General features: G+C 41.4%; 1 protein-coding gene across 1 annotated transcript in view; it reads right to left on the reverse strand.

Annotated features, from left to right (window-relative positions):
* LOC102804440 (dynein axonemal heavy chain 5-like) overlaps positions 1-27,159 on the reverse strand; it is a 170,322-nt gene that overhangs the window by 132,678 nt on the left and 10,485 nt on the right. The window contains exons 9-17 of the mRNA XM_085505137.1: positions 16,087-16,354; positions 15,568-15,688; positions 15,085-15,389; positions 13,984-14,068; positions 13,583-13,784; positions 13,224-13,351; positions 12,456-12,581; positions 11,862-11,991; positions 1,045-1,381 (exon numbers count right to left, since the gene is read on the reverse strand). Coding sequence (XP_085361263.1) covers positions 1,045-1,381; positions 11,862-11,991; positions 12,456-12,581; positions 13,224-13,351; positions 13,583-13,784; positions 13,984-14,068; positions 15,085-15,389; positions 15,568-15,688; positions 16,087-16,354 — 1,702 coding nt within the window. The remainder of the gene's footprint in view (positions 1-1,044; positions 1,382-11,861; positions 11,992-12,455; positions 12,582-13,223; positions 13,352-13,582; positions 13,785-13,983; positions 14,069-15,084; positions 15,390-15,567; positions 15,689-16,086; positions 16,355-27,159) is intronic.

Genomic DNA, 27,159 nt, shown 5'->3' on the forward strand with positions numbered 1-27,159 from the left:
AAATTCTACTGTCATAATATTTCCTAAACTGTGTAAATTTACATTCCTTCTCATTACGTTTGACAAGTACATGTAGCTTGATATTGTTAGCTTAGAAAAGGTCAATAGCCTTCAAATGTATTTGTCTATAGTGAAGGGCCTGCACTGACAGCTCATGTCCACAATATAGAAAACCTTCTGTCTAACGGTGCCATCAAAAGGCATTGTTCTACCTGTTATGTTTGAGTTTATTTTTATGTATTTATTATTTGTGTAATTTGTAGTTGGGGTTTTATTGAAACGTCATATTGTCCTCGGTCGCTTTATGTTGTGTTCTTTATCCCTATATGTCAATTTATCCCTATTTTGCATATTTATTTGTACTGAGTTAGGGAGTCTGCTTTGGCTATAAAAGCCTTTTGTTTTACGAGGTAGACGGCAATTAGACGGTAGACTGATAGCAAGAAGACTCCAAATAGACGGTGAACTGATAGCACTATAACTTTTACCAGTATCACTGACTGGTTTATCAGTTTATTAGGAAATGGGGATTGTTCTTGAACATTGTTAGCTGTCCGGTCTGGCTTGTGTTTTCGTTCCGGTGACGTGTTGGAAGAAGCTGGAAGAAGTCCACGTGTGAGCTGGTACGCATCGACGGAGATGAATGAATGAAGATTGACACCACCTGGGAGTCGTGACAAAAGTTCGAAGACGACGGAGTGACAGGCCAGCACAGAACGAACTCTTTGATTTGATTTGATAAGTATTGTTAATTTTGACTGTTTGTTCTTTTTGCCGTTTTTAAAAGGAAGTCTATATTGGATGTATGTTACTGCTAGCATTTTTGTTTGAGGTGTGGTGTAGCACACAAAGTTATGTGGCATTTCAATAGGCCATTGAAAATATACTACCATACTATCTTGCACACTGCTTGCGTTCGGGCGTTTTATTTGTTATACGAGTCGAGTACCAGCGTCTGAACGTAACATACCAGTGATATAAGATTTTCAAATATTAAGTGATTCAAAGCAAGTGACCAGTGACAAGGTGGTTGTATTGACTTACTTTAGGTATGTGACTTCCTTATCTTTCTCAGTAGACCATGTCATATCAGAGAGAAACGAGACGGATGACATAGGTCTACTGCCATCCACTCTACTTGTAGTACCAGCACTCCTGGTTCGAAGACTACCAGCACTTCTTGTTCCAGGACGACTACGAGGTCTACAACTCGGAGGGCGAGGTGCTTCAAATTGTATATCAGGGCTAGTAGATAATGGCGGTGCTATTTCGTGCGTTAGGTTGTCAAGAACACCATCACAGCCTGATGCTTCAGCCAAGGTTAGAAGAGATCGACAGACAGTGGACATGACTGCATCATAAACTTGAACGCAGTAGTGACCTGTAAAGAGAAACATTTCCAAAAATCAACATTTTCCATCAATGAATGGTACGCCCACCTGATATGAATCTTCTTGAGTAGATCTGAAGCCCACCTTACATAAAACTGACACTTACTGAGTAGCTCTGCAGCCCACCTTACATAAAACTGACACTTACTGAGTAGCTCTGTAGCCCACCTTACATTAACTGACACTTACTAAGTAGCTCTGTAGCCCACCTTATATTAACTGACACTTACTGAGTAGCTCTGTAGCCCACCTTGCATTAACTGACACTTACTGAGTAGCTCTGCAGCCCACCTTACATAAAACTGACACTTACTAAGTAGCTCTGCAGCCCACCTTACATTAACTGACACTTACTGAGTAGCTCTGCAACCCACCTTACATTAACTGACACTTACTGAGTAGCTCTGCAGCCCACCTTACATAAAACTGACACTTACTAAGTAGCTATGCAGCCCACCTTACATTAACTGACACTTACTGAGTAGCTCTGCAGGCCACCTTACATAAAACTGACACTTACTGAGTAGCTCTGCAGCCCATCTAACATAAAACTGACACTTACTGAGTAGCTCTGTAGCCCACCTTACATAAAACTGACACTTACTGAGTAGCTCTGTAGCCCACCTTACATTAACTGACACTTACTGAGTAGCTCTGTAGCCCACCTTACATTAACTGACACTTACTGAGTAGCTCTGTAGACCACCTTACATAAAACTGGCATTTACTGAGTAGCTCTGCAGCCCACCTTACATAAAACTGACCCTTACTAAGTAGCTCTGCAGCCCACCTTACATAAAACTGACACTTACTGAGTAGCTCTGCAGCCCACCTTACATAAAACTGACACTTACGGAGTAGCTCTGCAGCCCACCTTACATAAAACTGACACTTACTAAGTAGCTCTCCAGCCCACCTTACATAAAACTGACACTTACTGAGTAGCTCTGTAGCCCACCTTACATAAAACTGACACTTACTGAGTAGCTCTGTAGCCCACCTTACATAAAACTGACACTTACTAAGTAGCTCTGCAGCCCACCTTACATAAAACTGACACTTACTAAGTAGCTCTGCAGCCCACCTTACATAAAACTGACACTTACTGAGTAGCTCTGTAGCCCACCTTACATAAAACTGACATTTACTGAGTAGCTCTGTAGCCCACCTTACATAAAACTGACACTTACTAAGTAGCTCTGCAGCCCACCTTACATAAAACTGACACTTACTGAGTAGCTCTACAGCCCACCTTACATAAAACTGACACTTACGGAGTAGCTCTGCAGCCCACCTTACATAAAACTGACACTTACTAAGTAGCTCTGCAGCCCACCTTACATAAAACTGACACTTACTGAGTAGCTCTGTAGCCCACCTTACATAAAACTGACACTTACTGAGTAGCTCTGTAGCCCACCTTACATAAAACTGACACTTACTAAGTAGCTCTGCAGCCCACCTTACATTAACTGACACTTACTGAGTAGCTCTGTAGCCCACTTTACATAAAACTGACACTTACTGAGTAGCTCTGTAGCCCACCTTACATAAAACTGACACTTATTAAGTAGCTCTGCAGCCCACCTTACATTAACTGACACTTACTGAGTAGCTCTGCAGCCCACCTTACATAAACTGACACTTACTGAGTAGCTCTGAATCCCACCTTACATAAAACTGACACTTACTGAGTAGCTCTGTAGCCCACCTTACATAAAACTGACACTTACTGAGTAGCTCTGTAGCCCACCTTACATAAAACTGACACTTACTGAGTAGCTCTGTAGCCCACCTTACATTAACTGACACTTACTGAGTAGCTCTGTAGCCCACCTTACATTAACTGACACTTACTAAGTAGCTCTGTAGCCCACCTTACATAAAACTGACACTTACTGAGTAGCTCTGCAGCCCACCTTACATTAACTGACACTTACTGAGTAGCTCTGCAGCCCACCTTACATTAACTGACACTTACTGAGTAGCTCTGCAGCCCACCTTACATAAAACTGACACTTACTAAGTAGCTCTGCAGCCCACCTTACATTAACTGACACTTACTAAGTAGCTCTGCAGCCCACCTTACATTAACTGACACTTACTGAGTAGCTCTGAAGCCCACCTTACATAAAACTGACACTTACTGAGTAGCTCTGCAGCCCACCTTACATAAAACCGACACTTACTGAGTAGCTCTGTAGCCCACATTACATTAACTGACACTTACTAAGTAGCTCTGCAGCCCACCTTACATTAACTGACACTTACTGAGTAGCTCTGCAGCCCACCTTACATAAAACTGACACTTACTAAGTTGCTCTGCAGCCCATCTTACATTAACTGACACTTACTAAGTAGCTCTGCAGCCCGCCTTACATTAACTGACACTTACTGAGTAGCTCTGAAGCCCACCTTACATAAAACTGACACTTACTGAGTAGCTCTGTAGCCCACCTTACATAAAACTGACACTTACTGAGTAGCTCTGTAGCCCACCTTACATTAACTGACACTTACTGAGTAGCTCTGTAGCCCACCTTACATTAACTGACACTTACTGAGTAGCTCTGCAGCCCACCTTACATAAAACTGACACTTACTGAGTAGCTCTGCAGCCCACCTTACATAAAACTGACACTTACTGAGTAGCTCTGTAGCCCACCTTACATAAAACTGACACTTACTGAGTAGCTCTGCAGCCCACCTTACATTAACTGACACGTACTGAGTAGCTCTGCAGCCCACCTTACATTAACTGACACTTACTGAGTAGCTCTGCAGCCCACCTTACATAAAACTGACACTTACTGAGTAGCTCTGCAGCCCACTTTACATTAACTGACACTTACTGAGTAGCTCTGTAGCCCACCTTACATAAAACTGACACTTACTAAGTAGTTCTGCAGCCCACCTTACATTAACTGACACTTACTAAGTAGCTCTGCAGCCCACCTTACATTAACTGACACTTACTGAGTAGCTCTGAAGCCCACCTTACATAAAACTGACACTTACTGAGTAGCTCTGCAGCCCACCTTACATAAAACCGACACTTACTGAGTAGCTCTGTAGCCCACATTACATTAACTGACACTTACTAAGTAGCTCTGCAGCCCACCTTACATTAACTGACACTTACTGAGTAGCTCTGCAGCCCACCTTACATAAAACTGACACTTACTAAGTAGCTCTGCAGCCCACCTTACATTAACTGACACTTACTGAGTAGCTCTGCAGCCCACCTTACATTAACTGACACTTACTGAGTAGCTCTGCAGCCCACCTTACATAAAACTGACACTTACTAAGTAGCTCTGCAGCCCACCTTACATTAACTGACACTTACTGAGTAGCTCTGCAGCCCACCTTACATAAAACTGACACTTACTGAGTAGCTCTGTAGCCCACCTTACATAAAACTGACACTTACTGAGTAGCTCTGCAGCCCATCTTACATTAACTGACACTTACTGAGTAGCTCTGCAGCCCACCTTACATTAACTGACACTTACTGAGTAGCTCTGCAGCCCACCTAACATAAAACTGACACTTACTGAGTAGCTCTGTAGCCCACCTTACATAAAACTGACACTTACTGAGTAGCTCTGTAGCCCACCTTACATTAACTGACACTTACTGAGTAGCTCTGTAGCCCACCTTACATTAACTGACACTTACTGAGTAGCTCTGTAGCCCACCTTACATAAAACTGACACTTACTGAGTAGCTCTGCAGCCCACCTTACATAAAACTGACACTTACTGAGTAGCTCTGCAGCCCACCTTACATAAAACTGACACTTACTAAGTAGCTCTGCAGCCCACCTTACATAAAACTGACACTTACTGAGTAGCTCTGTAGCCCACCTTACATAAAACTGACACTTACTGAGTAGCTCTGTAGCCCACCTTACATAAAACTGACACTTACTAAGTAGCTCTGCAGCCCACCTTACATAAAACTGACACTTACTAAGTAGCTCTGCAGCCCACCTTACATAAAACTGACACTTACTGAGTAGCTCTGCAGCCCACCTTACATTAACTGACACTTACTGAGTAGCTCTGCAGCCCACCTTACATTAACTGACACTTACTGAGTAGCTCTGCAGCCCACCTTACATAAAACTGACACTTACTAAGTAGCTCTGCAGCCCACCTTACATTAACTGACACTTACTAAGTAGCTCTGCAGCCCACCTTACATTAACTGACACTTACTGAGTAGCTCTGAAGCCCACCTTACATAAAACTGACACTTACTGAGTAGCTCTGCAGCCCACCTTACATAAAACCGACACTTACTGAGTAGCTCTGTAGCCCACATTACATTAACTGACACTTACTAAGTAGCTCTGCAGCCCACCTTACATTAACTGACACTTACTAAGTAGCTCTGCAGCCCACCTTACATTAACTGACACTTACTGAGTAGCTCTGCAGCCCACCTTACATAAAACTGACACTTACTGAGTAGCTCTGCAGCCCACCTTACATTAACTGACACTTACTGAGTAGCTCTGAAGCCCACCTTACATAAAACTGACACTTACTGAGTAGCTCTGCAGCCCACCTTACATAAAACCGACACTTACTGAGTAGCTCTGTAGCCCACATTACATTAACTGACACTTACTAAGTAGCTCTGCAGCCCACCTTACATTAACTGACACTTACTGAGTAGCTCTGCAGCCCACCTTACATAAAACTGACACTTACTAAGTAGCTCTGCAGCCCACCTTACATTAACTGACACTTACTGAGTAGCTCTGCAGCCCACCTTACATAAAACTGACACTTACTGAGTAGCTCTGCAGCCCACCTTACATAAAACTGACAATTACTGAGTAGCTCTGTAGCCCACCTTACATAAAACTGACACTTACTGAGTAGCTCTGTAGCCCACCTTACATTAACTGACACTTACTGAGTAGCTATGTAGCCCACCTTACATTAACTGACACTTACTGAGTAGCTCTGTAGCCCACCTTACATAAAACTGACACTTACTGAGTAGCTCTGTAGCCCACCTTACATAAAACTGACACTTACTGAGTAGCTCTGCAGCCCACCTTACATTAACTGACACTTACTGAGTAGCTCTGAAGCCCACCTTACATAAAACTGACACTTACTGAGTAGCTCTGCAGCCCACCTTACATAAAACCGACACTTACTGAGTAGCTCTGTAGCCCACATTACATTAACTGACACTTACTAAGTAGCTCTGCAGCCCACCTTACATTAACTGACACTTACTGAGTAGCTCTGCAGCCCACCTTACATAAAACTGACACTTACTAAGTAGCTCTGCAGCCCACCTTACATTAACTGACACTTACTGAGTAGCTCTGCAGCCCACCTTACATAAAACTGACACTTACTGAGTAGCTCTGCAGCCCACCTTACATAAAACTGACACTTACTGAGTAGCTCTGTAGCCCACCTTACATAAAACTGACACTTACTGAGTAGCTCTGTAGCCCACCTTACATTAACTGACACTTACTGAGTAGCTCTGTAGCCCACCTTACATAAAACTGACACTTACTGAGTAGCTCTGCAGCCCACCTTACATAAAACTGACACTTACTGAGTAGCTCTGCAGCCCACCTTACATAAAACTGACACTTACGGAGTAGCTCTGCAGCCCACCTTACATAAAACTGACACTTACTAAGTAGCTCTGCAGCCCACCTTACATAAAACTGACACTTACTAAGTAGCTCTGCAGCCCACCTTACATAAAACTGACACTTACTGAGTAGCTCTGCAGCCCACTTTACATAAAACTGACACTTACTGAGTAGCTCTGTAGCCCACCTTACATAAAACTGACACTTACTGAGTAGCTCTGTAGCCCACCTTACATTAACTGACACTTACTGAGTAGCTATGTAGCCCACCTTACATTAACTGACACTTACTGAGTAGCTCTGTAGCCCACCTTACATAAAACTGACACTTACTGAGTAGCTCTGCAGCCCACCTTACATAAAACTGACACTTACTGAGTAGCTCTGCAGCCCACCTTACATAAAACTGACACTTACGGAGTAGCTCTGCAGCCCACCTTACATAAAACTGACACTTACTAAGTAGCTCTGCAGCCCACCTTACATAAAACTGACACTTACTGAGTAGCTCTGCAGCCCACCTTACATTAACTGACACTTACTGAGTAGCTCTGCAGCCCACCTTACATAAAACTGACACTTACTAAGTATCTCTGCAGCCCACCTTACATTAACTGACACTTACTAAGTAGCTCTGCAGCCCACCTTACATTATCTGACACTTACTGAGTAGCTCTGAAGCCCACCTTACATAAAACTGACACTTACTGAGTAGCTCTGCAGCCCACCTTACATAAAACCGACACTTACTGAGTAGCTCTGTAGCCCACATTACATTATCTGACACTTACTAAGTAGCTCTGCAGCCCACCTTACATTAACTGACACTTACTGAGTAGCTCTGCAGCCCACCTTACATAAAACTGACACTTACTAAGTAGCTCTGCAGCCCACCTTACATTAACTGACACTTACTGAGTAGCTCTGCAGCCCACCTTACATAAAACTGACACTTACTGAGTAGCTCTGCAGCCCACCTTACATTAACTGACACTTACTGAGTAGCTCTGAAGCCCACCTTACATAAAACTGACACTTACTGAGTAGCTCTGCAGCCCACCTTACATAAAACCGACACTTACTGAGTAGCTCTGCAGCCCACCTTACATAAAACTGACACTTACTGAGTAGCTCTGTAGCCCACATTACATTAACTGACACTTACTTAGTAGCTCTGCAGCCCACCTTACATTAACTGACACTTACTGAGTAGCTCTGCAGCCCACCTTACATAAAACTGACACTTACTAAGTAGCTCTGCAGCCCACCTTACATTAACTGACACTTACTGAGTAGCTCTGCAGCCCACCTTACATAAAACTGACACTTACTGAGTAGCTCTGCAGCCCACCTTACATAAAAGTGACACTTACTGAGTAGCTCTGTAGCCCACCTTACATAAAACTGACACTTACTGAGTAGCTCTGTAGCCCACCTTACATTAACTGACACTTACTGAGTAGCTGTGTAGCCCACCTTACATTAACTGACACTTACTGAGTAGCTCTGTAGCCCACCTTACATAAAACTGACACTTACTGAGTAGCTCTGCAGCCCACCTTACATAAAACTGACACTTACTGAGTAGCTCTGCAGCCCACCTTACATAAAACTGACACTTACGGAGTAGCTCTGCAGCCCACCTTACATAAAACTGACACTTACTAAGTAGCTCTGCAGCCCACCTTACATAAAACTGACACTTACTGAGTAGCTCTGTAGCCCACCTTACATAAAACTGACACTTACTGAGTAGCTCTGTAGCCCACATTACATTAACTGACACTTACTAAGTAGCTCTGCAGCCCACCTAACATTAACTGACACTTACTGAGTAGCTCTGTAGCCCACCTTACATAAAACTGACACTTACGGAGTAGCTCTGCAGCCCACCTTACATAAAACTGACACTTACTAAGTAGCTCTGCAGCCCACCTTACATAAAACTGACACTTACTAAGTAGCTCTGCAGCCCACCTTACATAAAACTGACACTTACTGAGTAGCTCTGCAGCCCACCTTACATTAACTGACACTTACTGAGTAGCTCTGCAGCCCACCTTACATTAACTGACACTTACTGAGTAGCTCTGCAGCCCACCTTACATAAAACTGACACTTACTAAGTATCTCTGCAGCCCACCTTACATTAACTGACACTTACTAAGTAGCTCTGCAGCCCACCTTACATTAACTGACACTTACTGAGTAGCTCTGAAGCCCACCTTACATAAAACTGACACTTACTGAGTAGCTCTGCAGCCCACCTTACATAAAACCGACACTTACTGAGTAGCTCTGTAGCCCACATTACATTAACTGACACTTACTAAGTAGCTCTGCAGCCCACCTTACATTAACTGACACTTACTGAGTAGCTCTGCAGCCCACCTTACATAAAACTGACACTTACTAAGTAGCTCTGCAGCCCACCTTACATTAACTGACACTTACTGAGTAGCTCTGCAGCCCACCTTACATAAAACTGACACTTACTGAGTAGCTCTGCAGCCCACCTTACATTAACTGACACTTACTGAGTAGCTCTGAAGCCCACCTTACATAAAACTGACACTTACTGAGTAGCTCTGCAGCCCACCTTACATAAAACCGACACTTACTGAGTAGCTCTGTAGCCCACATTACATTAACTGACACTTACTAAGTAGCTCTGCAGCCCACCTTACATTAACTGACACTTACTGAGTAGCTCTGCAGCCCACCTTACATAAAACTGACACTTACTAAGTAGCTCTGCAGCCCACCTTACATTAACTGACACTTACTGAGTAGCTCTGCAGCCCACCTTACATAAAACTGACACTTACTGAGTAGCTCTGCAGCCCACCTTACATAAAACTGACACTTACTGAGTAGCTCTGTAGCCCACCTTACATAAAACTGACACTTACTGAGTAGCTCTGTAGCCCACCTTACATTAACTGACACTTACTGAGTAGCTATGTAGCCCACCTTACATTAACTGACACTTACTGAGTAGCTCTGTAGCCCACCTTACATAAAACTGACACTTACTGAGTAGCTCTGCAGCCCACCTTACATAAAACTGACACTTACTGAGTAGCTCTGCAGCCCACCTTACATAAAACTGACACTTACGGAGTAGCTCTGCAGCCCACCTTACATAAAACTGACACTTACTGAGTAGCTCTGCAGCCCACCTTACATAAAACTGACACTTACTGAGTAGCTCTGTAGCCCACCTTACATAAAACTGACACTTACTGAGTAGCTCTGTAGCCCACATTACATTAACTGACACTTACTAAGTAGCTCTGCAGCCCACCTAACATTAACTGACACTTACTGAGTAGCTCTGTAGCCCACCTTACATAAAACTGACACTTACTGAGTAGCTCTGCAGCCCACCTTACATAAAACTGACACTTACTGAGTAGCTCTGTAGCCCACCTTACATAAAACTGACACTTACTGAGTAGCTCTGCAGCCCACCTTACATTAACTGACACTTACTGAGTAGCTCTGCAGCCCACCTTACATTAACTGACACTTACTGAGTAGCTCTGCAGCCCACCTTACATAAAACTGACACTTACTGAGTAGCTCTGCAGCCCACCTTACATTAACTGACACTTACTGAGTAGCTCTGTAGCCCACCTTACATAAAACTGACACTTACTAAGTAGCTCTGCAGCCCACCTTACATTAACTGACACTTACTAAGTAGCTCTGCAGCCCACCTTACATTAACTGACACTTACTGAGTAGCTCTGAAGCCCACCTTACATAAAACTGACACTTACTGAGTACATGTAGCTCTGCAGCCCACCTTACATAAAACTGACACTTACTAAGTAGCTCTGCAGCCCACCTTACATTAACTGACACTTACTAAGTAGCTCTGCAGCCCACCTTACATTAACTGACACTTACTGAGTAGCTCTGAAGCCCACCTTACATAAAACTGACACTTACTGAGTAGCTCTGCAGCCCACCTTACATAAAACCGACACTTACTGAGTAGCTCTGTAGCCCACATTACATTAACTGACACTTACTAAGTAGCTCTGCAGCTCACCTTACATTAACTGACACTTACTGAGTAGCTCTGCAGCCCACCTTACATAAAACTGACACTTACTAAGTAGCTCTGCAGCCCACCTTACATTAACTGACACTTACTGAGTAGCTCTGCAGCCCACCTTACATTAACTGACACTTACTGAGTAGCTCTGCAGCCCACCTTACATAAAACTGACACTTACTAAGTAGCTCTGCAGCCCACCTTACATTAACTGACACTTACTGAGTAGCTCTGCAGCCCACCTTACATAAAACTGACACTTACTGAGTAGCTCTGCAGCCCACCTTACATAAAACTGACACTTACTGAGTAGCTCTGTAGCCCACCTTACATAAAACTGACACTTACTGAGTAGCTCTGTAGCCCACCTTACATTAACTGACACTTACTGAGTAGCTCTGTAGCCCACCTTACATTAACTGACACTTACTGAGTAGCTCTGTAGCCCACCTTACATAAAACTGACACTTACTGAGTAGCTCTGCAGCCCACCTTACATAAAACTGACACTTACTAAGTAGCTCTGCAGCCCACCTTACATAAAACTGACACTTACTGAGTAGCTCTGCAGCCCACCTTACATAAAACTGACACTTACGGAGTAGCTCTGCAGCCCACCTTACATAAAACTGACACTTACTAAGTAGCTCTGCAGCCCACCTTACATAAAACTGACACTTACTGAGTAGCTCTGCAGCCCACCTTACATAAAACTGACACTTACTGAGTAGCTCTGCAGCCTACCTTACATAAAACTGACACTTACTGAGTAGCTCTGCAGCAATTTGATCATCAGCTGTGGCACAGCGAGTGGTGGGTGTCTGACCATGATGACCTTTTGGTGAACTCCTATAGGACGTGGCTGAATAATTTGTAGGAGAGTGAGAACTACCATCCTACAGGAAAATTATTTCAAACAATTAGTCGTAATAGTAGAAAGTAAGTGTAGTGGTTACTACATCCATGGTCAATATGATTATGATTGGGGTTGAACTTAGAACAACTGGGTGAGATTGACAAGTTCAATGAAAAAGCCAAAACCACTAACAATTATCTAATGCAGTGATTTGGGAGAACAGTGCGAGAAATGTGGGTGTCTTTACTGTCAAAACTTAAATCATATTTGCTCTATTAGTAGTGCATGAAAATGACAGAGGCGTCTATGGTCAAAATAAATCCTATTTTAATGACCAAGCATACAATGAATAGAATGTTTGGTTTGAGTACACTAGAGCAAACACAGTAATAATATATTTTTTTCCTTGGCTTCACACTAGTGTTCACCCTGGACATCTTTGTGCACAGCAGATTTACAGTTCTCAAACTTTCATGAAAATAATAGAAGTTATATGACACTTACGTTCTTATGTTTAAGTACTTCCACTAAATCATGTATAGCTGCCTCTATTTCAATCACATACGCTAACAAGCCTTGACCTCTTTGTTTTACACTTTCTAACATCACTTCACGAAATTCATTGGGTGGCTGCAAAGAGAACAAAAAAAAACATATGAATGATGCATAGTGATATGAGTTGAGTTAATATTTACATGTCACAGAGTACCAAATAATTGCGCCATCTAATTGTTACCGGTATATCATTAGAAAAAATGATGAATTTTTGTCAAACTGAAAATTTATCTGGGATCCTAAACCACAAAGTGTCTGCGACTTTTACAATCACAAAATGAGTTTTTTACAAATGACATAAAATTATCAAATCATAAAAATTATGTGATTTATAGTAATTCTATGAAGATTTATTGTTTTCAATCTCAGTTGTTACACCTAGGATTTCTACCTTTTATTAGTCACTGACAATTGTGTCTCTAGACTAGATGCTGTCTATCATCGTTAGACTTTGGAAAAATTTACAATTATTAGACTAGTGAATCAGTCTGGAATGATTTGGGCAGCTTAACGTACGGGTCAGTCTGCACATGTGAGTTCCATGGTAATGTACTGTAGTCATAAGGACAGCTAATCAGTGATGACACTGAATTGTAGTTACATAGCAATTCACCAGGCTATTCTTGAGTGTACTTGGTATGACTAGATTCCAGGCTACAAAACTTCCTAATGATACATACCAATCATGATACACACAAATAAATCTGTTTAACTCACCCAACATTTGGAGAAAGCCAGATCCATGTCAAACAAAAACATTGAGGCAATGTTTTCTATCTTTCCAATAATCTTTTTCTGTACTACATTGCTCACTCTATCTACCACAAACTTCAATTTTAAATTGGCTGCAAAATCAGAAACAATGAGAATTAACTGAGTACAAATTGTAAAATTTCACAACAGTTTTAACAGAGGAAAAGTACATAACAGTAGTTTGCTACATAATATACTCCATATGTGAAATCACTATTAAAAAAATTTTCATGAGGTACTAGTGATCAAATGCCATTTAATCTGACAGTCCACGATGTAAGAACACAATGATTGAGTCAACATGAGGATGTAATAGTACTAACCTGTGTGTACTTGGTGTAAGAATGCATCAATGTTCATAGAATTCCATGCTAGAGTAGTCAAACCAGGCTGCAAAGACTGAGTGACTGAGTCTACATGGGGCTGAAATAATTCCTTTAGTGGGATAGGAATCTCACTGCAAATATCATTGAACTCATTCAAGCACAGTTCAAGGTGGCTTTTGTAATTCTTGAATCTTTGCTCCTGCAAAAGTTGAACACTTGGTGAAATAGACAAGTATAGATGACGGTGATTGATTTAATCTTTCTGTTTGATATAAAACCATGTTCTTGATTGGCTAATGACATGTCAGCTTGACATAATCGATACCAGTATTCATAATTTTTGATGAGATACAGAATGAATCTCCAAGTTCTGTGGATACAATAATTAAATGACTAACCTGCTTCATTACTTGAGCAGCAAAGTCTGGAATCTGTATGCCAAGTCTTGTCATCCAACGACATTCATGAATCAGTTGTAACACTCTGTAAGGTAATGCATTGCATAATATGACAGTTTGGTACAAAGCTAACATCAAGAATAAAAACATCATACTTCCATCAGAAGCCATGTGTTAATTTCAGATGAATCTTTACAGTGATTAAAATATCCGGTATTAATAAATCTAGTAAGACAATTCTATGAAATTAACAGTTGATGATTGCAGCTGTTCCTTGGTGAAACCTATATGTTTATTACAAATATAGTTTTCAAACAAATCACCCAAGTGAACAACTCAGTATTCTCCGTAAAAGATTGAGTATAGAAATGGACATTAGCATAATAATACAATATGTTAATTATCCATCTTGTATTCATTGTTATTATAGTAATTTCATTCTATTGTTACATGTATCTATATTACAGATTAGTGGGGTCACTACCATATTATGCTCTGGGGAGAACACAGCAACTTTCATGCTGCTGTGGCATTCCTCATTCAATATACCTGGTACATAGTCTTTACAAATCTATACAAATTATTTATTCCATTGATTCCCTTCTAATCTTTGGTAATGCTTTCACTATGTAAAGCTACACGGCTTGAACTTTGGATTTAAAGAAGCACTCATTTTCCAGGCAGAAGTAAAATTGCTTTAAGTGTATAGATGGGAAAAAAATGTCAAAGGCACCAAGGCAAACTCTTAGGTCACCAAAGCAATTGCATTTGATGTCTCTGTGAAGTTCAAGCCCTGAGGCTACATGCAAGAAATTGGGATATTTTCTTTTCTTGACACATTATCAACATACTCTAGCATACAAACCATGATGACCCAGCCTGAAAAGTCACATAGTCCATAGGATGGATTATTACATAACAACTGATCTCAAGAAACAGCTGGACTAGGCAATCAGATTTAGAAAGTTGAAGACCAAAATATAAGTTTGCAAATACAAAGTAGTTGACTGAAAAAGCCAAGTTGAAGTTGAAAGTTAATTAGCCAAAAGCAATCACTGCAACAAGTTGAACAACACATTGTGTTTTTATAATAATTCTTACCGTTCATCTGCATTGACAACTATGTCATCAGTCTGTGGATGATGTATCAATAGCGTAGCTTTCAAACCAGCCTTGGCATGGTCAATATGAGATTTCCACTGTGAGAACCACAGGCTTTCAAATGTCACCAAAGCAGTTGCAATGCGGTTGTAGTATTTCACTATTCTTGGAAAGTCCTTCAGGTACTGAATGGACTTGTTTTCACGGAATACCTTCATGGGCTCTTCAATTCGTTTTAAAAGCTGTCTGGACCAATGGATGGCACCAGCTACTGGAGGTGCATTTCGTGTCATGTGCGGTTCCTCCTAAAAATCAATATCATTGTGTCAATTCTTGAGAAAAACACAAAATCGAGCAATTCTATGAAACATTTTTAACCACCAGGCTGGTAATATGACTGCTCTTGATAACAGTAAGAAAGATTTGTGAAATAACTTTCAATCACAGTATAACATATTAAATTTTCAGGATGAGAACTGTTACCTTGTACTTTTCATAGATGTCTTTGACATCATCCAAATCCTTCTCAAATCTATTAAAGATTTCAATATACTTCTCAGCTATAGCACTCTTGACACCATTACGATGCATTACTGGGTGAAATCTAACAAGACACAAATAAATCACATGATAAAAGACAAACTAAGAATTTGTGAGATATTTTCATTATGAAGCAAATGAAAATTTGCATTCATGACTTTGACATTTCTGTATTCGACATACAGTTCATTTTGAGTGCACCTTAACATTCAGCTGGCATAAAGCTGGCATTGCTTGCTTTCAAAACTGTCACATATCAAAATAGTGTATTCTTTTGAATTATGACTCATATTACCGGTAGTAGAATAGTTAATAGCGTGCAAAGTGTTTATTAAAAGACAAAGCCAGCTAAGAGAAAGGCTGGGAGTTAAGTTACACTCAGACTGCACTGCACTGTGCAACTACATTTCCAGATTCCATATAATGAGGGTAGAGAGAGAGAGGGAGTGAAGAATTATGTACCCTGTTATAATGTCTAATCCTTGATTAGTTTTCATACTCCTCATGAAGACAGCTTGTAAATATGCCACTATATACATCTCAATCTGCTGTACTGTAGTTAAAAACTCCAAGTAAGCTTCCTCAAACTTGTCTTTCTCCTTGCCTTCCACATCCAGTAAGATAGCAGTAGTTACATTGTCAGACATCAGATTCTTCATGGTCAAGACATGGTCTTTTACTATCTTGGATATACTAGGACCTTCCGTGTTAGGGTCACTGTACATTTTCCCTATAAAATAAATACAAAATCATTACAATGTGTATATGTCATTTTATCAAGGTTAGTCTAAATCTAGCAATCTGATTGGCTGAAGAAAGGTCTTAAGTCTAAAGGTCTTACCTGGCACTAGAAGACAGGTTATCCAGCCTGGCAACTGAATAAACTGGCTTAAATATCTAACTGAATCATGATCACATGACTGTGAACACTGTTTATAGTGATTGTGGGTTTGTGATTGACTATCAAAACAAAGATACCTGATACAAATTATTATCGTCAAAAATGTTAATATATTGCACATTTTGCAAGGAAACTTCTCATGAGGAATGAACATGTGATGTCATCAACAAGTTTATTGTTAGGTTATACGCATGCGCCGGTTTAGGTAACACCAGAGACACCGTGCTAGTCTCGTCGAGTTCTGTTTTTTTTAAACCTGTGACCATTATAACGAAATAATGTGTTAATAAGTGATTGTTAGTGATGTCTGGGAGTGAAGATCCAAATTTGGTGGGAAAGTCTGTGAAACTGGAAAGAAATGTCCAAGGGAAATCCGCAGTCCTCTTGGTGAGTCAACATTGATTGACAGCCATAGTGATGACATCATTAGTCCACAGATGGGTGGTGCACCGCGCAAGGCACGTCGTGTAGAAAGTGCCGAAGAAATTGCCATGCATACTACTAGCAGTATGGAAAGACCGAAACTGACAGATTTCAAGAAATTGGATCTAATATTATGTAGACTGTATAAAATTGAGGATAAATTCTTGAAATTAGAAGAAATAAAGAGTGAACTAGTCAATTTACGTGGAGAACAGGTGGACTTGACAAAATTTCTAGAACACGCACATGCTGAGAATAACGACCTAAAAATAGACAAGGTTAGTAAAAGTGAAGGTAGTAAATTGAGAATCCGCCAAGATGATTTAGATGATAGGCTGCGCCGCAATAACTTACCGGTAATCTTCTACAATATTCCTGAAATGGCAGAAGGACCAAATTGTGTAGAATTCATTGAAGAATTTATTAAGAATCACATGAAGCTAGTTGGGAGCATGCATATTGAACGGGCTCACAGGGCTCCGACTTTTCTGACTAGGAGAAATAGAGTTCGTCCTATTTATGTGTCATTTCTACGTTTTCAGTCTAAGGAGAATGTACGCAGTAATGCGGCAAAATGTTTGTCACATAAGCCGTATAAAGGAAATAGTTTGTTTATATCAGAAGATTTATGTGCTGCCACTCGGGCCGCTCGCAAAAATGTGTTGCCGATGCTACGAAAATTGCCAATCCAGCAATAATTAAATAATTAATTATTTAAAGAATAAAACATTTCATAACTTTTTCTGTGTATTTCATATCCAGCTGTACGCTGTTGTTTTCAGCACTTACTCATGCAGGTTACAACAATTGAGTTCAGCAGTTGACCTACATGCTTTGTGAACTTGATAAAGGTTGATCGTGTACAACTGGTAGTTGGAAGATTGAGATTAATATCCTTTTTCTCATTGAGTAATATTAAGTATATATATACATATATTATTTAATCTACTTTCTGTTACTTTTTAGTTAATACCAAACCATGCTTTTTCTGTTTTATTGGATACATATTATGCCATATTTGTACAACAAAATAGCACAGTTCTTGGGTATAATATTACACGGAATCACGTGATACAGTTCATTGTTTGTCATTGTTCTATGCTAATAAAAAAATGGGTTATCAAGGAAAATATTAATACTGCAATTACAAAACGTGAATTGCGTTATTTAAAATGCTTTAGTTGGAAAGCAGCTTTGGCTACAAACAGAAAAAAAAAGATTCGTAATGTGTTCGAAAATCTGTTTAAACTTTTCACAGTGAATCAGACATTTTAGTCGCAGGTTTTATTAGATTAAGTTTCCATAGTGAGACTAGCAACAGCAAAACAACTTGTCACTGCTCTTATTTAAATTTGAGTCTTTTTTTAACCAGCAGTGCATTTTTGTTAATAATTTTTTATTTACATCTGCCTTTCTTGTGAAGGGGGAGAGTTTTCTCCCTTTCTTTTCTTACTATGTTCTATTTTACTTTTTATGTTTCTTTGTGGTTTTCGTGTATTTTTTGTGAGCTTTTAGTGTGGGGTTATGTTATAGGAAAATACCATATGTAAATTATAATGAGTGATTTGAAAGTATTGTCGTTAAACGTTCAGGGGTGCTCTACTCCAGAAAAATGAAGGGATGTTTTCTGTTGGTTAAAAAAACAAAGATTTTAATATTTATTGTTTGCAAGATATACACTGTAAAATTGGGGATGAGGAAATATGAGAATTGGAATGGGGGCAGAGGTGTTTTTTTTAGTGTGTATCGAAGTATTTCCTGAGGAGTGGGATTTTTTTTTAACCAGCAGTGTGTTTTTGTTCTTGATTTTTTATTTACATCTGCCTTTCTTGTGAAGGGGGAGAGTTTTCTCCCTTCTTAATCTGTATTAGAAGCCGCATCCCCAATAGAAGCCGCACCCATTCTTTTTGAACAATCGAGACCCAAAAATTCACCAGGTCGCATATGTGTAGATGCTCTAATAGAAGCCGCATCTCCTCTGTTGCATTGTACCATTTTAATAGAAGCCGCAGCTTTTAATACAGATTTTACAGTACTTGAAATATCAAAGACTGAAAATTTGAAAATTAATTAATTATGCAAATTAGGTAATTAATATGTACTGATATTACCCTAAAAACTATCAGGTCTGTGCAGTGTCCTATGACATCTATGTACCAAGTTTCATTGAAATGTGATGATTACTACTTGAAATATCGAAACCTGAAAATTAATTAATTATGCAAATTAGGGAATTAATATGCACTGATATTACCCTAAAAACTATCAGGTCTGTGCAGTGTCCTATGACATCTCTGTACCAAATTTTATTGAAATGTGATGATTAGTACTTGAGATATCAGTGGAAAAGCCAAAAAATGATTAATCATTATGCAAATTAGGTAATTAATATTGCACAGATTTTTACCCAAAACAAACAAATCTGTGCATTAGATCAGAGCATCTATGTGCCAAGTTTTATCAAAATCCAATGAGTGGTTCTTTAGGTTTCAGTGGAACAGTCATGGAACAGCTAAAAATCAGCAAATTATCATGCAAATTAGGTATTTAATATGCATGGATCTTTACCAAAACCTAATCAAATCTGCGCATTGGCCCAAAGCATCTATGCACCAAGTTTCATCAAGAATCAATGTATGGTTCTTGAGATATCAGTGGAACAGATGGACACACATTCACACACACACACACACACACACACACACACACACGCACACATACAGACACACTAACTGCAAAAACTCCCATTGTGTGCTTCGCACACAGGTGTCAATAATTGTAGACAAAATTCAACATGAAATCGTTTCACTGCTATGTGCGCTAACATCTGCGAAGAGTGAAAAAACTCATGAGTAGAATTCTACCTTAAAATGCTTAGACAATATTGCTGAGATAGGTACAATCGTGTCTTTTTTTGTGTACAACAATTTGCCGCAGTAAAATGTTATGTAAAATAACTTAACAATGTAACACAAAGTAAGCCAATTGAATTTAAAACCGAGATTATAAAAATGTCTGTAACAGAGCTCTAAAAAACGAATCCGCTCTAAAATACGAATCCGCTCTTTTTTTGAAAAAATTCATACGTCTCACATCAAATGTATTATTGTTGTTTTCGAACCCCCTATTCAAAAGTGCTCACTACGGGACTGGCTACACTTAGTCATGGTGTTGAATATGGCGATTTAAATTTACCTAATTTAACAATATTTTCCAAGGCGTTAAAATTAGGCAAGGGTTTTCCGAACCCGCCTATTCACATAGTTCATACTCACCATAGACTCCAGTCAGTCAAAATGATTATTTTGAACTGTAGGCATTAATCAACGATTCTGCCAGGGACGGAGAGATAGAATCTAGGTCAGGGGAAGCCCCATGACCCCAAGATTCTTTTACCCCTTACGTCATGAACCCACGTGACCGAGGCCACATGGCAGCGCCATAGGCGGCCATACAATCATTCTGGTTCCTTTTTCTCAGCCTCGAGGACTTAGACCAACGCGACGGAAAGAGTGGGGTGGTTGGGGGGAACCCGGAGTCTATGGTGGGTATGAACTATGTGAACAGGTGGGTTCGGAGAACCCTCGCCTAAATTCACTACGTTCAATTACCCATCATAGACTCAGGTCAGTCAAAATGACTATTTTGAACTGTAGGCAGAGTCAGACGCCGATAGGTGGCGGGTTTTTCCGAGCAAACAGAAAAAAAATGATGAAAACAAACTCAAAACCTTAGTTAAGACCCAAGAAGGGTTGTGTCTTACCTTGCCTGTGCTGTCCCCGAAGCAAGAAGCCAATGCTGCTGTGGTGACAGGGTTCGGTGTGCCAGAGAAAGCTAGACCCAAGCCGAATTCGAGGGTGATAAGCTTGAAGTAGGACCGAAACAGTTCGCATGAGGGCGTAGGTCGAAAAAAGAAGCGAAACCTGGCAGCTTCCAGGAAGTGCTAGTGGTACAGAAAATCTGCCCGCAAGAATGCCGAGACAGACTTATCGCCAATGCGCAGGGACTCCTGCGGTCGTTCGGGCTGGGTCGGTAATCAAAGCCTGACCCGCTACGACGGGGCCTAACCTGAAGAGACCCTGCTCAATTGGGTGTCTCTTAGGTAGTAGTTGATGAAGACGTTCTGCGTTCTCCAGAAGCCTGCCCTCAGAATGTGTTCGAGGGTGGCGCCTGACGCTAGCGCTAGTGAGTTAGCAATCGCACGGACCTCATGTGCTCGTACTTGGGTCTCTGCAAGGTCTGTGTTGAGGAGGATAGTGTATTATAGACCTCCAGTACAGTCGCAGTAATCCACCTGGAGATGTACCTCAAAAACATGTGTTTGGTTCCCCGTCTGGAAAACCTGGTACGGTTCTCGTAGCAACTCAGCGCTCGAACCGGGCAGAGAAGCAATTCCTCCTGATCCCCCGGACTGACAATATTTAACAGCCGGGGCATGATGATCGGTTGGGAATCGTGTCCTGGGATTTGGTTCTTGGCGAGAAACCCGATTCGTGTCTTTAGTACAACTTGATCGTCCATAAAGGTAGCACAACCGTTCGCGAAGGACAGTGCGCCTAGCTCTGTCTGGCGCCTACCTGAGGCGAGGGCCAGTAGGAAGACTGTTTTCCACGTCAAAAACTTGAGTGGTGCTGAAAGCAGGGGCTCAAAGGGTGGTCTGCTTAGGGCTGATAAAACAACCGACAGGTCCCAATTGGGTGGTTCCCTTGAACGGGCCATTGGCCTCTGATTATGGGAAGCAGTAAACAGTCTCCTAATAATGGGACAATCGGCTATACTTGCCCCCAAAGAGTTTTCTATAGCGGGGGACAAGGCTGATCTGTAGCCAATGATCGCTACATAGGACAGACCCACTTCGTCAAACAAGTGGACAAAGAAGTCTACTACCTGGCCGATAGAGGGATGGCATGGATCAATCTCGCTTCCACTACACCAACTGGTGTATGCTCGCCATTTTGAGTTGTAGGCAGCGTTGGTGGAATCCCTGTTCGCCCTGGCCAGGACATTGGCAGCCCGCTTAGATAGACCTTTCTCCTGCGCGAGTCTACTGAGAGCCTCGATGCGTGTAAGTGGTACACTGCTGGGCTTGTTGGTAGTGTGCCGTCTGGTTGGGACAGCAAGTCCGGTGTGTCAGGCAGCACTACCAGTGTTTCGACTATCATTTCCAGCAGAGTTAATATGCAGGTGGGCTCTTGTCGAAGTTTCTCCAGTACCCGGTGAATTAGTGGGAAGGGAGGAAAGGCGTACACATCCATGTGGGACCAGGGGATCGATAAGGCGTCTCCGGCCCAGGCTCCGGGCTAATCTGCACTGGCTCGGAAGGTTGTAAATGATTAGCTAGTTTGAATTTGCATAACAATACTGACAATGAACGTGCATTCAACGCCACAAGTTTTTTTGTTTTTTTAGCCAATCAGAATTCATCTTCCGAGCCAGTGCAGATCAGCCGCAGGCTCCTGGTGTCGGCAGGAGTGTTACGTACGTCGGGAGCTTGGCGTTCCAGGGTGCGGCAAACAGGTCTATCTTTGGACCGTCCCACAGCCGAAACAGCCTGGAGGCTACCAACTGGGGGATCTGCCACTCCATGTTCTGGAGACGGAGGCACCTTGAAAGGGCATCTGCCAGACCGTTTCTCCCCCTTGGAAGGTGGTGCGCGGTTAGCTCCACATTGTAATGTAATGTAATGTCATAGTCTTTATTGAAGTCATATCCTAAAAATGGACATAGATCTACATGCAAGTACAATAAAGCATGGGTGTCATTCCATGTCAGAAACATGATACACTAGAAGATACACTAGTATAAAAGAACTAAACTAAACTAAACACAACTAAAACAAACCCGAAAGTGGGTTAGAAATGCAAATTAACTAAGTAAATGTTAGGATTACTTATTTAGATATCTGTGAAGCAGCTGTTTGCTTTCTCTTATGTTGAAACATTCGTATAAATATTTTGCTAGACATTTTAGCATGACAGTATTCTTTGTGCCTAGTATGTTAATAAAGCCCTCAGTGTTGCCCTCAGAGCACTGTCTAATTGTGTTGAGAAGGATTTGTCTTTCACGTTTGTATAACTGACATTTTAACAGAAAGTGCTCTTCATCTTCAATATCATTTGTATTGCATACAGGACAGCTTCTTTCGGTAATGTCAATTTTATGGTATTTGCCCATTTCAATTTGTAAAACATGTGCGCTTAATCTTAGTTTGGTCATTGATAATCTGTGTCATTGGTCAGCAGATAATTTTCAAGTCCAAATTCAGTTTTTAATTTTCTATAAGTACGTAGTTTATTTCTGTGGTTAATACCTTTATTGTCATTGTTTAGAGAATTCCTATATTGTTTATTTTGAAGTTTGTTTCAAGTGCTGTAGTAACATTATTTATTAGGTATTTGTTCTCATTAATCTTTACATTTTCCCACTCATGTTCCATATTAAAGTCTTTCAGAATTGTTTTAATATAATTGACCCAATTTTGGCTGTCTGAGTTATCCATATGGATTGCCAATCTGTATGCTTCATTTATGAGGCTGTTTTCAGGCATATTACGCAATCTCAACCAATATTTAAACATCTGTCTGATACATGTAGTTATTAGGGGGTAGCGTCCCAATTCTAATAAGCAGGCAAGGTATGTGGTCCTGCAGTTTACTTTCAGTATGTACTTGCAAAATTTTAAGTGCATTTTTTCCATTGGTGACAAAAAGTGCATCAGATAGTTTTTATTTTTTCTTATGTCACATGTTCAAATTTCTGCACAATATGTGAGTATTTGTTTGATCATAGTGTCAAACATTGTCAGGCACCAAAGGAGAATTTGCTCTGTTAGGACCGACAACAATGGGGAACGCATCCCCCCCTCCTTGTTGATGTAGGAGACCACCGCTGTGTTGTCTGTGCAGAGCAGGACTCTGTGGTCTCGAACTTCGGATCAAAAGCATGAAAGTGCTAGGTGCACTGCTTTCAGCTCGGGCCAGTTGATATTGGGGGCCATATTCCTTGGGCTTGTTTGTCCAATAGATGAGCTCCCCACCCTTGGAGGGAGGCGCTTGTAACCAGAGTCATAGCTGTGACGAGTGGGTCCAAGGGGACCCCCTGTCTGAAGTTGGTCAGTGTCAACCACCAGGACAGGGTTTCCTTTACTTGGTCCGGGATCAATACTCGCCTGTTTAGTTCCCATAGGTGAGCTCGGTGTTCCAATAACAAGCGTTGGACCGGGCGGCTGCATAGTGTGGCCTGGGGAACTACCCTTCGAACGAAGGTCATCATTCCTATGAGCCGCATTAGTTCTCGGGGGACACTGAAGGAACGCTGACAAACAGCGTCAAACATGCTTCCCCCACTGCCTCGGTTGATGACCACCTGAGGAGGAGAAGGAGCCACCACCTGGTCCTCCCTTTCCCGGGGGCGCGCCGCTACCCCTCCCTTCCGCAGAAGGTTATGAGCGCTTGCCTCCTGGCTGACTCTGGTTAGCGGAGCTAGTCCTAGGGCCTTGTGCTTGGGGCCCCCTCCGTTTACCCTTGGCAGCGGCCAACTGGCTAGCCTATTCGACTTGGACCATTTGGTTTGTTACACCCCGAAGCTCTGCGACTGCACCCACTATCTCCCCATCAAAGAGGGTGGGCGATGTCTAGTCTGCGTAACTGAGGCAGTGGCGTACTCCCTGACTCAGTTCGCCGGCGAAAACACACGCGTCTAAAACCGCGTCCCGCTGCACAGTAGTAGCCCCGGCCAAGAGAGCCATATGACACTGGAGGATATCGCACATAGCCGTGCGGTGGCCTACCATTAACTGTGTCGCCTGGTCTAGGAGGCGAGTGCATTCTGCGTCTGAGGTCTCAGGGTCCTGGGCGCGCACAAGAATGCGCTCCAGTGTGGCGCCCACGAATTCTAGGAAATTTATGGGTCGCAACTCTGCCCTCAAGGAATGTTGGATAGTCTCAGAATGGGTTGATGAGAATGACCATGGAACGCGGCCGTCCCCCTTCACCCGGTTAGCAAAACAGAAGTTTGTGGTACTGGGGTCTGGGGAAGGATCCTTGGAGTCCGGTCGGGGTCTTCTAGTTTCGTTCCACGAATTGGGGTTCGAATTCAAGATTGCCCCGATGGGGTAGCGTTTGGTCCAGCGAAAGGGGTTATGCAGGAAGAGACGTGTTTAGAATGCGAACGGTGCTTTCTGTGTTTCTTCCTACTTGCCGGCAGAGAGGCCGCAGTGGAGACAGCTCGCTCCGCCTGCAGGTGGTCTACTCTGCCTGTCAGGGACGCAATTTGCCCCGACAGTCCTTCGACCAATGCCCTCATTTCAGCGGCAAAACCGGCGCAGTGCGAGGATGGATCCACAACGGGACCCAGCACGGGCCCCATAGGAGGAAAGACCTCCAGGGGCACAGTCTCGCTGTTGCCGGTAAAGTTGGGTAACCCACTGCCTGAAAAAACAGACTGTGCAGATACCCTCCGATCAGCGGGGAGAGACCGAAATACATCGGCACCCCCACTATCAGGCCCTTTGCTTAGTATCCCGGTATGAGAACTGGTAGCCGAGCACGAGGACTTATCACTCATGCCAACGCACAACTCACTCATACCCATGCCGGTAGCACTTGCCGCACGACCTTTTCGCGAGCGAGCGACGTGGTCAGTCTCGGCTATTTTTACATACTGCTGGAAAGAATCCCAGGCTTCAGAAACCCAGTGATTGCAAATATTCTCTGGGCAGACACCTGAATCCTGAACGCCGTGGTACAATGGTAGCATTTAGCATGCGGGTTCCATTCATGCAAGTTCTGTGTACACTGATTGCAGATCCGCCTCAAAAACTGAGGAGATAATACCGGCGGCGAGCCTTTGGCGTTGCCATTGCATCTATCCATTTTTAAATACCGGTACATTATAAATAAAGGACGACATGCATGAGGGAAACGAATTACAGTTGTAAAAGGTGCCGCCATGAAACCAGGGCTTCCCCTGACCTAGATTCTATCTCTCAGTCACCGGCAGAATCGCTGATTAATGCCTACAGTTCAAAATAGTCATTTTGACTGACAGGAGTCCATGGTGGGTAATTGAACGTAGTGAATTTGACTTGGATTAAAAAGTCCCAAGAAAAAAGTGCTCACCTGTGGAAAATATTTTAGTTTAATATTTTAGGAAAATTGACAGTATAAGATTTGGGAAGCAGATGCAAATTTTATTAAAAAGTATACTACTTCAATTTAAAATAACTTTTGGTCGAAAATAATGGACATTTGGCATTCTTGTATAAATCATCAAAAATTTAATTATCAAAGTCAGGTTTTGTGGCATAATTCAAATATTGCTATAAAAGATGATTATGTCAACAGGAGGTTGTGGCAGGAAAAAAGAATATTTGGTATGTCAATGATTTACTAGGAGATTATGGCCATTTTTTAAGTTATGAAAAATTCAAGTGTAAATACAACTGCATGTTAATTTTTTTGAATTTTAATCTGTGTTAAAAGCTATTCTCAGGTCATGGAAAATGGAGTTCTTAATGTTAGAGACAAACCTAAACCTCACAAAAAAATTTATTCAGATTTGGTTAAGAAAAATGCATCTCCTTTGGGCTGTCAAAATAAATGGGAAAACAGCTTGAAATTTAAATTCCGGACAAAGATTGGAAACCCATTTTTAAACTACCATTTCTTTGTACATTTGATTCCAGGCTGCAGGCATTTCATTATAAATTTTTACATAGGGCAATTTACACAAATAACACTTTGTGTTTTTAATGGAAATTTGTTGATAATACATTGTGCACTTTTTGTAATGCTGATATTGAATTGAAACTCTTGAGCATCTTTTTGTTACATGCACTACTACTAGAAGATTTGGGGGGAAATGTCAGCAACTCTGGAAAAAATGGATAAACGTAGATATTTTATTGTCTGACAGGGATATTTGTTTTTATGTAATCTTCTCAACCTTTTTATTTTAATTTGTAAACAGCACCTCTATTCTGAATCGAAAAACACTTGTATTGTAGAGCGACAAATAGCCATTAATAATGGTTCAATGTCTAAATTTAATGAAAAATGGAATAATTTTAATTATGAGTAATTCATTTATTAGCCAGATTTGTCAGCTTATCAATAATGTTCCCCCACTTCCACTTTTTTTAAGCCATCCACTATTTATTTTTTGTAATTTTTTCTTTCATTTTTTTTTTGTAAATGTATTTATTTATTTAA

Source organism: Saccoglossus kowalevskii, chromosome 11 (assembly GCF_978046115.1).
Source record: "Saccoglossus kowalevskii chromosome 11, keSacKowa6.1, whole genome shotgun sequence".
Taxonomy (NCBI): domain Eukaryota; kingdom Metazoa; phylum Hemichordata; class Enteropneusta; family Harrimaniidae; genus Saccoglossus; species Saccoglossus kowalevskii.